At 36.1% G+C, this 15,218-nt stretch overlaps 1 protein-coding gene and 1 long non-coding RNA gene across 3 annotated transcripts; one reads left to right on the forward strand and one right to left on the reverse strand.

Moving 5' to 3' along the window:
• Window positions 1-6,889: 6,889 nt before the first annotated feature.
• On the forward strand, window positions 6,890-10,068 carry LOC141661573 (uncharacterized). Of its 2 annotated transcripts, XR_012550027.1 has the most exons (6): window positions 7,113-7,579; window positions 7,929-8,050; window positions 8,520-8,608; window positions 8,717-8,831; window positions 9,498-9,597; window positions 9,699-10,068. It is a non-coding gene; the product is annotated as an uncharacterized LOC141661573 (long non-coding RNA). The 2 variants fall into 2 exon arrangements; XR_012550026.1 differs by having other exon boundaries at window positions 6,890-7,579; window positions 8,717-9,597.
• Window positions 10,069-12,011: 1,943 nt separating this feature from the next.
• On the reverse strand, window positions 12,012-12,542 carry LOC141721140 (uncharacterized). Its single transcript, XM_074523934.1, has one exon. It carries the CDS (start codon window positions 12,540-12,542, stop codon window positions 12,012-12,014), a length of 531 nt encoding a protein of 176 aa, XP_074380035.1.
• Between the last annotated feature and the right edge of the window lie 2,676 nt (window positions 12,543-15,218).

Consider the following 15,218-nt stretch of genomic DNA (forward strand, 5'->3'; position numbering starts at 1 on the left):
TCATCATCAGCCTTGCACTGCTTCTTGAGCTAGGACTAAGGCTGTTGATGTTAGGTTTAGTAGCTTAGGGAAATCTTGTATAAGTACTGATGTAATTTCCATTTCATGAATGTATTCTCTTGATATATTAATGAAATCTGTCTTTATTTCAAGATTTTGTCTCTAAGTTATTTTGTAATGCATTGATAAATCCTGATTGATATTCTGATGACCATATAAATTCTGTTTTAATTTAAGTTCTGACTTTCCTTTATCAGTACTTACTCATATGATTTATCTTGGTCATTTTCACTTGATTTCTTTTCAGAATATTAATGATGCAGTGAAAAATAATTAAATCAGTGGGAACGGTTTCAATTTTGAATTAAAACTGTTTCACCTTGATTAATGGAATATCTGGGTAAATGGAACGGTTTTTCCTTGAAAACAGGCAAGTGGGCAAGTAATGATTACTGTTTTCTCACGCCCAGTAACTATCCGTTATTACTGCATGTCTGACAGGTGTCCAACGGTAACATTTTTTTTAGAGTATAAGTACGACAGAGAAAGGATTTCTTTAATCTTTTATTTCCTTCATACTTTTTCTCTCTACTTGCTTTTACTCTCTCTTTCTCTCACGTTGGTTTTTCATACAGACATTTTATCAAACACCTAACAGGCACTTTTGAATCTCAATTTTTCACATGGCACCTAAGGATTTAATTATTGATGGAGATAAGTTTGTTCCAAACAACTATGCTGCAATTTTTGATCATGCTGAAGTTCCATCTGAATTGCATTTTGTGCAAGATCTTCTTGCACACAGTGAGATTGGGTATGCATTAACCCAGCCTTCAGTCTTTTCGAGTTAACAAGTTCTGACGTTTTGGCGGACTGGGCACTTTGATGATGGTGGTAAATATGGCACTCCCAGTATTGTTTTCGAAGTGGGTGATTCATCTTATGCAGTCACTCCTGGTACAATACGCAAAGCTCTACATCTCCCAGAAGATTGTACATTTTCAATTCCAGAAGAATCAGCTCTTCAGGAGTTAATGGCAAATTTGGGGTATGAAAGGAGTTTGGAAAAACTTGGGCAGTTGAAACGGGCTCATATCAGAAGAGAATGGAGCTTCTTCTTCGACTGCATCACCAAAGCTTTTGGGAACAAATGTTCGAATTTTGATGTTATCCCAATTCTGAGTCAGCACATCGGGTATGCTATTATCAATCAAACTCATTTTGATTTTACAACTGGTATAATTGGTTTTATTGGGGATAGGATGACAGAGGATAGGAATGTTGTCTATTTTGCTAGATTCTGTCAACTTATTTATACTTTTTGTACTGATGAACCTCAATTAGTCAGTTCCTCAACCCCACCTTTTAAAGTTGCAAAACGATACTTTAATGACCTGGTAAATGCTGACACTAAGAAATCAGTGGTTAGACCATTACAGATTCCTCAGTCTGTAAAACAGATCTTAGTAAATGCTGATACAGATACTTATAGATCTGTTTACTCTGATGTCCAACCAACAACAAACACCCAAAAACCATCATCCTCAGCACCTACCACTCATTCTACTCAACCTACCCTCAGGAAATATCTCAAATCCTATCTCTCCACTTCACAGACTGATCATCCCTCAGCCTCAGCACCTACTGTGAAGCCTTCATCCTCCAAGCCAAAGAGGACAAAGACTGTTCCTCAAACACCTCAAAAGAGAAGGAGGATTGCCTTGAGAGATGAATCTGATACTGAGGAACATGTACCTTCTTCAGAACCTGTTGTAGGTGAAGCTGAGAAAAAGACTTCTCAGAAGGATTCTGGAATTGGGGGATCTAGGCTTCTCAAAAGGCTTAGAAGAATGACAGTTCCTGAAACTCCCAAGGAATCCAAATCAACTAAGAGATACCAGAAACAGAGGGCAAAAAGGCCAGTTTCAGATGATGAAGAGGAAGCAACTAAGGAAGGGGATCAGGAATCTCTGATCTCACAAGACAAGGAATTTGCTCCAGTCACTTCTTCTCCATCAACTCCATCTAAGGAAGCTGCTACTGAAAAGGCCAACACACCATCTATGTCTCCTGTTCAAAGTCTGTCTCTCCTGTTGATCCATGCCTAAGTGCTGAAATTGATATCCAGAACCTGGTTGTGCCTGACATACTTTTCTTAGAAGCTCCACCAGCAACTAATCCTTCTACAATACCTGTTCCTGATGCTGTTCAAACTCCAGAGTTATCAACAACATCTTCTTTGAATCATGATGCTGATGATCAGACTTTAGGTGAGCATCAGGATTTGGCTGTTGATCAGAACTTAGAACAAGATCAGCAATTAGAGGATGCTGAAGCCTCTATTGCTACTCACACTGTTGTCTTATCAGAAAATACTGATTCTTTAAGTTATGATGCTGCAAATGCTGGAGATACTGGTGATGCTGCTCCAACTGCAGATGCTGATACAACAGGTCCTTCAGGACATGCTCCTCAACAGACTATTCTAAATTCTGAACTGGTTAAGAAGTTTGTTACCGGAGAAGCACCAGTACCTTGGAGTGAAACTCCTGCAGGTCAGGAGTGGACTAAGGAATGGAACTCAGTTTCATGTGTTCCAACTGAAAAGCATCTTGCTGAGCACTTGACTAAAGCTGATGAAATGTTAAATTCTGATGATTTCAAAACCCAGCTTAGAGTCACTGCATTGAGTACTAAACACCTACAAGGTCTTCATTCAACTACTCATGCAGAGCTACACAATATTCATGAGAACTTTATCAAACAGGAACAAGTTTGGAAAATTGATAAGAAAAAGTTCTTCCAACCTACCATTGACAGGATTGCTTATATTGAGAAGACTCAAGATCATCAACAAGCTCAGATTGATGAAATTCTGAAAAATCAAGCTTCTCAGCAATCACAACTAACTGAAATCCAATCCTCAGTGGAATTGCTTATCTCTCTTCTACTACCTGCTGATGCCAAAAAGGGGGAGAAAGTAATTAAGTCCAAATGCAAGACTGACAAGACACTGACAGGAAAGGATAATGAAAAAGATGATCAAGGAAACTCTGGAATGGGTAGAGGTCATAGTTAAGGTAGAGGATTCACATCAAGACAAGCTAGTCACAGGACAAGTTCTGATACTGGGAAGAGAATAAGTTCTGCTACTGGTAAAAGGATAAGTTCTGATGAACTTTTAGATCTCGATGAGGAAATGTCAAGACAGTTATTTCTTCAGGAAAATCCAGGAATGGACTTGGAGAGTTTAATGAAAGAAGAAGCCAGGATTAAATCAGAGAAAGTCACATCTAAATCTGAAGCTTCTGGTAAAAAGCCACTTCCAAAACTCAAAGGCATTGTGATCAAAGAAAGGACACATACTGAAGCAACATTGGCTAGATCACAACCGCAGATAGATCCAAGATCTAAGGGTAAAGAAAAGGTTGGTGAACCTATCAAGGTTTATGTGCCTCCTGAGGATGAAGAAATTACTGATGAAAAAGATAATCTTGCTCTGACTTCAAGAAAAGTTCTTAAAACAACCTCTGACATGGCTCAAGTTGTTCAGAGTCAAGAAATTGTAAGTTCTGATATTCAGAAGAAGCAAGTAACTCTGACATAGCTCAAGTTAACTTGATATCAGAAATAGATCAAAGACACTCCTACCAGGATTCACTAAAGCAAAACAGACTCAACCTTTGAAGACTACTGCAAGTGGTTTTGAAGTAAGAGTAGTTACTGGAAAGGAAGCTAGAGATAAAACTGGATTGGGAAGTGCTGATGAAAGGAGAATACATAACACTACCAATAATCCAACTTCCTTGAGTGAACCAGGTATTGGAGCAACTTCTGAGAGATTGAATCAACTGGAATCTCTACAGATGGTTTACCATACCTACTTGAAAGAATACATCATGTTGTATTTCATGACAGATGGTAGGGTTTATCATATAAGACAAAATGTCATTCCATTGAAGTATTTTGAAGAATTGGAGCATGTACTTTTCTTACTTCAAGTGGATGACAGAATAACAGGAACTACTACAAACTATTTAAAAGAACAGATTCAGAGACAGAAAAGGCTTTATTCTGTTAAGTCTGACAGCATATATGTTCCAAAGTACAGAGATCACAATGGTGATATAGTTGAAATGAAGCCCAACACTGCTAAAATTATAACTACCTTTCTGGGGGTATAGGGTTGTTGAATTCAATCTTGAGTCTGATAAAGCTTATTTGATCAGACTGGATCAGGATATAAGAAAAGCAAAGATCAATGATCTCAGAGCTGCAATCTTTCAAATTGGTGAAGATACTGCAGAGCTTAAAGATGCCAAAAGGAGAATGATTGATGAACTCAGATATGCTGAGAAATATTTGTTAAAGAACTATCTCAGAACAACTCCTGACATCAGAGAGATCAGATGATGAAGCCAAGTCGAAGATCTACAACTGCTTAAATTCTGATATTTCTACAGACTGAAGTTGTTATCAGAAGTTGAATACTGGTAAAGCTTTAAGGACTGTAAGTTGTAGTTATCTAGTCTAATTCTCATGCATTTGTACTTAATGTTTTTGACATCATCAAATATCTGTTAAACTTGTATATTATGCTAATTTACAAGTTGGGGGAGATTGTTAGATATATTTGATAATGTCATGGCTAATATAATTTATGTTTAGATTTCAGATCTTATTTAACAGGACAAATCAGTACTTAATTGTTGATCAGTACTTATACTGGAAGTCAGGACTTAAGGATATCAGTACTTATATTATCAGGAGATAATCATCAGAAGTTAGATATCAGAACTTAAGTGCTGAAGGACGATCAGATAAGGACAATAGCTGATTAAAGGAAAGAAGATCGAGATAAACATAAGAAGAGATATGTATGAAGAAGGAGTTCCGTGAAGAATGGAATACTTGGAAGAAAAGATATCTGATTGATATATTTTAGGAAGCAGAATTATATTCCATATCAATTAGCGATTATCTTGCAACTGTGTAGTATATAAACACAGACATAGGGTTTACACAAAAAGTGTTATCATATTCGAGAAGATTATTCATTGTAACCCTAGCAGCTCTCGTGATATTTGTTCATCACTGAGAGGTAACAGTTCCATACTGTAACAGAGTTTATTGTTTCAATAAAGTTTGTTTTCTGTTACTTAATATATTAAAGTTCGATTTGATTGTATTATACACTGTATTCACCCCCTCTACAGTGTGTGTGACCTAACAGTATATTTCTTTGCCAAAGAAAATATTCTCTTGACATTATATCAGAAGTTGGCCTTCTCGGTGCCAAGCCTGCTCCTTTTCCTATTGAGCAAAACCACCAGCTTGCTCGTGCTTCGGGAGAACTTTTGACAATTCCGGAAGCTTATCGTCGTTTGGTTGGCCAGTTAATTTATTTAACAGCGACGCGTCCAGATTTGGCATACTCCGTACATGTTCTGTCACAATTTTTGCAAGCACCAAGACGAGAATATTGGGAAGCTGTCTTGCGTGTTGTTCGTTACCTGAAAGGTTCCCCGGGTCAAGGAATTTTACTACAAGCTGATAGTTGCCTCTCTTTAACAGGTTGGTGTGATTTTTTCTGGGCAGCATGTCCACTTACTCATCGATCCCTTACAAGCTGGCTTTTATTTTTGAGTCATTCCCCAATTTCATGGAAAACAAAGAAACAACATAATGTCGCATGTTCTTCGGCAGAGGCTGAATATCGCGCAATGGCTTCCCTAACTTGTGAATTAAAATGGTTAAAGGGTCTTCTTCTTTGTTTAGGAATCCAACATCCTTCTGCTATTGGTATGTATTGCGATAGCCAGTCCGATTTACACATTGCAAAAAATCTCGTCTTTCATGAAAGCACAAAGCAAATTGAAGGTGACTGTCACTTTGTTCGTGATCCTATTCAGGATGGGACTATTCTTCCATCATATGTTCCAACAACAGTCCAGTTGGCGGACATATTCACTAAGCCTTTAAGGACACGTCAATTTCAATTCTTACTTTCCAAGTTGGGCATTTATAATCCACATGCTCCAACTTGAGGGGGTGTTGAGATTCTAGTGATATGTAGAGATATTCTCCAGATATGTTGAGATGCTCTTCTGATATGATACGCTGATTTGTTGGGATACTCTTTTGATATGAGGGATGCGTAGGGTGTTCAGATTCTATAATTGTGTAAATTGATTGGTCTGAGCTAAAGTTTAGGAATTAGATTAACATTACAGCTGTAGTTTCTTATTTTTGCAGCCTGGTTCTCGGGCATTATTTGTATTATACATGACTAAAGGGAGAAATACAGACAAGCCATATTAAATCATTTTACAGACTTATACCAATTATTTTTATATGACCATGTCTTGATTCTTATTAGCAGAGTTTCCAGCTTGTTCCAAATTAGCATTCATTTGAGCTCCATCAACTTCCTTGCTTTCCTTTAGAGCAGATTGATTTTTTAGTTCAACTCTGGGTTTTTTTTTTGCATTTTTTTCTTTCTTGAGGAATAATCCTTTCTAGGTTGTCAATACACTTGGACAAGGAATTTCTGAAGGCCTTGCAAAGGCTGCAAGAATAAGCCAGCTGGGAATATTCAACATCAACCTTTAGCTTTTTTTTAGAACCGTCTTTATGCCAAACCAATGGTGGTCTTAGTGCAGCATATATAAGTTTAATTTAAACTCTAAAAAACTTTAGTGGTTAAAAATGACTAGTAATCTCATCAAATTTCTGGGGCTTGCCAATTGTTCCAGCAATCATGGTTAAGCCATATCATGAGTAGTATGAAGGTGGGACTTATCCTAATTTGATCAAACAAGGAATTTTTTGATGACATTTCTCCAAAATTTGGAGTCTTACATCAAAGGCTTTAATTATAAAGTTTTCCCTCCCATCTACATTGAATGAAGTCTAAGTACTGCGTCTTTTTCTTCGATTGTACCCTTTCTCAAAGCTTGATCCATCATCTCACAGCATGCTCTTTTATAAAATTAAAATAAAATTTTCCCCTAATGAAGTGCCCAATGCAACTGGAGTCCCATTATTTGCAATCGGAGTCCCATTATTTACGAGTATACACTACAAAAAAAGAACCAATAGACATCACCTCATAGGACCGATGTTAAAAATATTTTTAACATCTGTTTGTTCTAAAATGACGTTAAGAACCATTTTTTACATCAATTAAAATCAAAACTAATGTTTAAACTACTTTTTAAAAAACACGTGAAAAATAACCCCTTCCCCCCTCTTTGCTAAAAATATATCACTGCTTCATCTCCATCTCTCACTTGACTCTCTCTCACCCGACTCTCTCCTTAATCTCCTTCTCTTTCTCGATTCTCTCTCACTCACTCACTCTCAACCTTCTACATTGAAACCCTAACTTATACTACCTTAATTAGAGCTATAGGTTTGAAACCCCTAATTTAAATCCTATATTTCAAGTAATTGAATGCTAACTTTCAAATGAAATGGCCGATTAGCTGCAAGTTTTGGTTGATTTGTGCAAAAGAGGTTGAACATTGGTCGATTTGTGCAAAGGAGGTTGAACCCTAGCTCGAATCCGTAGTAATTAGTAAGTGTTATTCTAATTTCTTTTCAAAATTTAATTTTCGGTTTTTAATTCTTTCTTTTTGTGAAATGGGTTGCTTGATTTTGGTTCTTGATTGTTTTGTTGATGTGGCTTTTTTGTTGCTTTTGTATTTGGGGTTTTGAAATTTGATGTGGGGTTTTGATGGAGTAGCAGACTATTCATTTGAATGTGTAGGAGAGACAGCAGTAATAAGCACAACTTTACATTCTTGTTGTGATGTAATTATTCTGATGAAGTTGGGACTAGAAAGCTTAGGATATTGATAGGTGGTAGATTAATTTATAATAACCGTAAGCTTTTGTCTTTATGTTTTGTGTTTTGCGGCGAGCAGGTCAGAACATAAGGAAGTTGGTAAGGATGGGTTTATTATCAGGAATCCTACCAAGATTCACTCTCGTTCTCGTGCTCGCAGGATGAAGGAAGCTAAAAGGAAGGGTCGTCATGTTGGATATAGTATTTTCTTTCTTTTGTTACTTTCGCAACTTACGTTTTTAATCTTAAGGGAGGACTGATATCCAACTATTCCCTTGTTTGGAATTGAGGCAAATTTGTTAAATGCATATTTATTCAGATGTTACTTTATCTTAATAAATTATTCAATGGAAAAATAATAGATACTAATTAGTCAGGGATCCTTGGTTTTATGAATGATAATTATGTTTATCAGTTTTTTTAGGCATGAAAACTTCAGGCTATCTGGAGAATTTTATTAAAACACCGAGTGACAAGTTACCTTTTTTTTACAATTATAGCTGAATCCACAAATACTTAATATATTTATTAAGTATTCAAATTTATATATTTAATATATTTTTAAAAACTTGTGTATTTTAGGACTCATTTTGTACTTTAGGATTCACGGAAAAGGTCCCAAACTTTGTTGTCTGATATTAACTTAACCATTGTACTGGTCTTTATACAGGAAGTTTCAATATTTCTCGTGGTCTATGCTATTATCTTTCCATTGGATGAGGTGCTGAGTCACAACTTATCAATATTGGGAACACTGATGTAAACTCCATCATTCTCTAAAGTCATGGTTTATAATTTTTGTGTGTTAATAAACTTATGCCTATAATATATTACATTTCCATTATCTCATTCATCTTCCTTGTTTAGGTAAATATTCACCTTTTCCACTGGAGCCGGTCCAGCAACTGGTCTTATTATAACAGAGCTTAGCAGCAGTAGAACACGTGGGAAGATCATGAGCTTCAATTTCTCAGTTCATTGGGTATGGCTCATCTTTCTGCAAGTCAATTTAGTAGACAGAGTGATACTGCAAGAAGTATGAAGTATCAGTTGTGATATGTAGTATATGAGCAATCAAAGTTGTACTGAGGGGGCTTGTTGGATGTGTTTGCCGATGATGAATAGTTTAACTGTTCAAGTATGGAAATCAGAGGTTTAAATTATCCCAAACTTTATTCTGTCACAGTCTAGCGTTTTTGTTGTTCCATAATGTATAAACAAATAGTAATACTGACCTGCTAGTATTACTAAACGGGATTGAGAAATGCAACAAATGTGTTAGTAGGTAGTATCTTGTACATCACAGGTCTGAAAAGCTTATACAAATACATAATGTGTGATATATGTTGTTTAAGCTGTTATTGCATCTACCTCTTTGGTACAGAATTGTAAGTTTCTTTTCTATCTTAAAAATACAGGTCTGTAACTTTCTCATTGGTCTGTTTTTTTTTTTGAGTTGGTGAAAAAATTTGGCGTTGCCTCAGTTTATGCAAGCTTTGGCAGTGTCTCTTTGATGGCAGCAGCGTTCTCTTCTAAATATGTTGTTAAAACTAAAGGGCGATCTCTTCATTTCATCCCCGTTTTAGGCCTTTCTAGCCGGACAAAGGTAGATAGTTTTAAGGTTATTTGTTTAAAAATTATTTTGCAGGATTCTTGAAGTGAAGACAGTTCATAAAGTTAGCAAACAGGCATCTAAGATGCTGTACACCTACAAACCTTCTTTAGATTTTGGATTATCAAAACTATTTGTAAGTTTCATGTTACCTTCATAAATATTCTTTCTCCTGGTATATTTTATAAAAATTCATGTGTTAACTTCATTTCATTTCGGAATGTGTTTGGAGTCCAGATTATAAATTATGTCATCGGAATAGCACGTAAGTTTATGCAGTGGTGTTGCCAGCTGTTTATGATATGGATGATAGCGTTATATATAACAGGATGCATATACTGCTCTAGAATATGATCTGCTATAATGGGTTGCTGTGGAATAGTCTGCATATGATCTAGTAACAGGGTGTGGAATATGATCTGCTTCAACATATGATCTAGTAACAGGGTGTGGAATATGATCTGCTTCAACATAGAAGACTAGAAGGAAAATTTCATTTTCACTTTATAATGTTTGGGTTTGAGAATTATGTTTTTGATTTTGTCAATGATGTATATTGGAATACTTTGTATTAATTTGATAATAATACTTTGTTTCTTGTTTTTCACATCGATTACTAACCGATGTCTTAGTATATATAATACATCGGTTATCTATTTAGAAATGATGTATAATGTTATTTTCACATCGGTCCAGAACCGATGTGAAAAACAGGGACCTTTTACTATACCCACATAGACATCGATTTTTTGCATCTTTCACAACAGTCAATAACTGATATCTATTGACATTTTTCATGTAGTGATACAACAAAAACTCTCTACTGGGTATCAAGTTGACTGACCTGTCCTTATTGTAAGACAAACCAGCACTAGGTCGAGGTCTAAGATTACTCTTATTTGTGTTTTTTTAAACTAAAGTACTTCAAGAAAGAGATTTTTCTGGCTCTGCAGATTTATCAAGATCCCTCAGCAAAAGCAGCATTCTTATCATTTTCAGAATGAACATTCCCAGCATTAACAAGTTTTAAGACACAATCTTTTACAACAAAATTAAATTATAAGTTCTCAACGGACTTGTCAGCAAAAACATTGTGAGAAGAGTGGTGAGAAGAATATGTACCACTACAATAAATAGGTCAAAAGACATCGATTATAAATCAATGTTAAAAGTTTTTAAAAGCGATGTCTTTGCATGTGTAGAGAAAGGTCCAGAATTTTAGACATCGGTTTTAGACCGATGTCTAAGATACGAGTAGACAATAGTTCTAACTTAGAAACTGATATCTTTTTTCTAATATATTATATTTTAACACATGATCATGAGTGCAATAATAGTTTATCTTTTATTTTTTATCAATTTAAGCATGTGACACACAAAGAAAAAACAGACAAAGACATCGTTTATGATTATGAAATTTAGGACGTTGTAAATAAGTACTTTTAACATCGGTTTTTTTATGAACTGATGTAAATTATAATATTAGATTCAGTTATGTAAGCTTGTATTTAAGATACTTTTGAACTGTTGTTAAATATGTAATTTAACATCGTTCATCTTAAACTCAACTGATGTTTTGTTCATAAGAGACATAAGTTGCTATATAATAAGCTGATGTCAAACCTCCATAGGACATCAATTATTTGTTAGATTTGATTGGTATATGAATCATGTTCTTGCATACATATAAACCAAAACTATATCACAATAGCCAATTCTATTTTCATCAAAAAATATCTAATACCACCAGTTTTTTGACATCCAAACATCAAATATATTAGCACTAGTTTACATCCAAACATCCACCAAAATACAAACATATACATTATGACGATAATTACACATAATTGGCTTTACCAAAATGTAAACATGTACATTACAAACTTTAAATCCGCAACTGAGATTGCCTGGTTACCCTCCTGTTCAAAATGCTCAAATGTTGTAGATGCAATATGCTTCCACTCTTTACGAGCTTGAAGTTGGTATGTGCTGATTGCAGCTGCACAGTATTATAAAATAAGTAAGAGAGACTAATGATTTCGTGATGTGCTATTTGAGCATTTATTTGATTAGGTTGTAGTTGTGATGAGTTTCCTTGAAAATTTAATATAAAAGCTACTAGAAGTGTTTAATAGGCTTCTTGTGTACTCCTTAATAAATCCATTTAATAAATAAATTGTAAATAGCTCCAACCATCCTGGGAGAAGAATCCTTGCAAAAGATTCTTGTTGAATTAGCAGAGCTTTGTGAGGGAAGATTAACAAAAGTATATTAAATAAAAAGAAAGCACAAGATGCTGCTACTTATAGCTGCAAGTTCACTTATACTAATAAAAGAACTGATAACAATCCCTTTGAAAATAGGCAAGACTTATGAACATAAATGAAAAATCTTGACATTCATATACCAATTGGAAAGACTGTAACATCAAAAATGAAAGTACAACAATGACACACATGACCAGAAATCACAAAATGCGCTAAAAAGAGCAAATCAAGTCTAACAAAATCGAGAAACTTTTTTTTTTTTTTGAAAACAACTTAAATTGCATTAACTCAAATTTGCTTCGTACATCACTGTCTCCAACACAGAGAATGGAGGAGACCAAAAAACATTAGAGCAATTCACCAAACAAGGTACCCTAGCTAACAAATGGGCAACCTTGTTGGCCTGCTTTTTAACATAAGAGATAGTGATACTAGAATTACTTTCATGAAGTACTTGACACTCGTGTAGCACATTGTCTACTTCCAAATAATTTTCTGCTCCTCTGACAACCGCATTAACCGTGAGCATAGAATCACTTTCAATATCCACATTACTAAGTTGCAGTTCGTTGATCCACTGCAGAGCTTCCAACAAACCCCTTGTCTCAGCCTCAAAAACCGATACTGCACCTGCAATCATACAGTTCTTTGCCTGAATGAATTCACCACCATGGTTCCTGATCACCATTCCCACTGCAAATGTTGAATCACCACTGAAAACAGATGCATCTACATTTAACTTTAATCTACCTGCTATTGGAGCTGACCACCTCACCACCTCTGATCTAGAACTTTGTAATCGAGACCCAAGCATCCCATTCTTTTCACGTCGCACTTCTCTCCACTGACTGACTTGAGCTAAACTTCATTGCATTGCTATCTCAGGTGTCAGTTTCTTTTGCTCCCAGACCTGCTTGTTTCTCGCCCACCATATACCCCATAATATAGAGGCCGTTTGCACCAAAACTTCCTGTGATTCCATAGCCAGTCTTTCAAGTAGCCATCTCGGTGCTGATTCCACCAATGAACTGTCAAACTCTGCATTCAACAACCCCCAACACTGCTTTGCGTAGCTGCAGTCCAAGAACACGTGAAGTAGATGTTCAACGTCAACTCCGCACATAAGACACATTATAGTTGTTCGTACACCTTTTCCCTTCAATAGATTCCGAACAGGCACATTGTTTCTGCAAATCCTCCAAAGTAGGATCTTAATCTTATGTGGTACATCAATCTTCCATAGTTTTTTCCATCCTTGCTCATGAGCATCATCACAATATACTCCATTTCTAGTATGCCAGTACCTATAGCCAGATTTGACACTATACTTCCCGTCTACAGCTTCTGTCCATGCAATGCGATCACTTACCTGATTAATTGGAATAGGTGTTGCTAATATCGCCTTAGCATCACAGTCTAAGAATAAACTGTTCACCTTTTGAGTATCCCATTTCTTTACACCAGGAGAAAATAAATCACAAGCCTTAACAACTTCTATTTCAACAGCTCGTACAGTCTCAACCCTATATCCTTCTTTCCCTCTAAGCCAAGCATCACTAAAAACATCTATAGTCGCCCCGTCTCCTAACACCCATCTGAAACCATGTTTTACAGCTTCTTTTGCTTGCCACAAACCCGACCAGATAAAGCTCGCCCCACCACCTCTACTTGCATCCAACAAAGAGCTATTTGGGTAATATTTCGATTCAAACACCCGTGCCACCAGCGTTTCTGGATTCTTGATGAAGTGCCAACATTGTTTCCCCAACAAGGCCAGGTTAAACCCATGTAAATCCCTAAATCCCAGCCCCCCTATGCATTTAGAACTTAATTAGATAAACATTACATACCACAGGCCATGAGGTCTGGTTGTGACTAGAGCTTTTCCCGGTACCGATATCTTGATTCAGTCTATCCACTTTTTATTTCAGGTCTGCTATATACTTTGACGTGTCGACAATGATTGAGGTTTCATTAAGCTAAAAAATTAACACAGACAAAATCTGATAAGTTTATTTGCTTTAGTACATGTACTTACATTTATATTCCTTAACCTATTGGAGGAGGTCACAAATATTAAATAAAAAAGGTATTGCTCTTTAATTATATCCGAATTTGTCTTCCAAGTTTGTATAATTACACTCTTGTCTGAGCTTAGAATCGTCTTGTTTCATATGACCATCACAGTTTAATCGTAAGTACTTTGTTCTAAGCCTGACTATTATCGATGTACAGCACAAATGACTAATGGTTTAAAAGATTTCGAATCCAAATTACCTGGCAGGCTGCTGCAGTAGCAGCCATAAATTCTACTTCGTATCACGACAAAGCATCACACCTTTGCTTTTGCGAGACCCATGTAACAAGACTTTCATTCAGATAAAAACACATCCCTCCTGTGCTTCTTGTGTTATATAAGTTTCTAGCCAAATCGTTGTCTGCAAAACCATACAAAACATTATTTCCAATGTCTTTTGTATACACTAACCTGAACTGCAGAGTACCTTGTACATATCGAATGATTCTCTTGACTGCATTCTGATGAGTGACAGTTGGACGTTCGATGTATCTACCAACAGAATACACAATATCCAGCCTGGTGTGTACTAGGTAACTGAGTCCCCCGATCATGCTCTTGTAATGAGTAACGTCAACCATTTTTCCTCCTTCATCCTTGTCAATTTTCTCCTTTGGTTCCACCGGATACTTGACTGGAATGCATCCTTTCATGCCTGTCTTCTCATTGATATTCCTTCCATATCATATTTGTTTAAGTTTGATACATCCCTTGTCTTGCTCCACCTTTATTCTCAACTAATAGCTCAGCTTCCCCATGTCTGTCATTTTCAAATTTTGACTCATTTCCCTCTTAAACTTCTCGATCACAAAAACATTGTTTCCTATCACCAAAAGATCATCTACATATACAACCACAATTAAACTATTTTCTCTTTCCTTCCTTAAATGTACTGCATATTCTGATGGACATCTCTTAAAACACAAGCTCACCACACAGGAATTCGGTTTAGCATACCAAGCACGTGGTGCTTGGCGTAGCCCGTACAAAGCTTTCAGTAATTTCTCCATTCACAAATGACGTTTTTACATCAAGGTAATGGACTTCCCACTCACTTTTTGCAGCCAATGATAGAAGAAGACGGACAATTTCAAGCCTTATCATCGGAGCGAAAATTTCATCAAAATAAACCCCATGTTCTTGTACGTAGCCTTTGGCTAAAAACCTCGCTTTGTGCTTCACTATCTTTCCTTCAACATCCTTTTTTAACTTAAATATCCACTTCAACCCAATTGTTTTCTTACCTGGTTGTAACTCAGTCAGTCTCCATGTATTGTTGTCCTCGATTGATTGCATTTCTCTTTCCATGCCTATCTTTCAGTTACGATCCTTGACAGCTTGTGAGAAATTCATGGGTTCTTCATCCAATTGTATCTCCTCAGTTTCATCATAAATTTTATTGAGCTTTCCTGT

Source organism: Apium graveolens, chromosome 1, assembly GCF_009905375.1.
Source record: "Apium graveolens cultivar Ventura chromosome 1, ASM990537v1, whole genome shotgun sequence".
NCBI lineage: Eukaryota > Viridiplantae > Streptophyta > Magnoliopsida > Apiales > Apiaceae > Apium > Apium graveolens.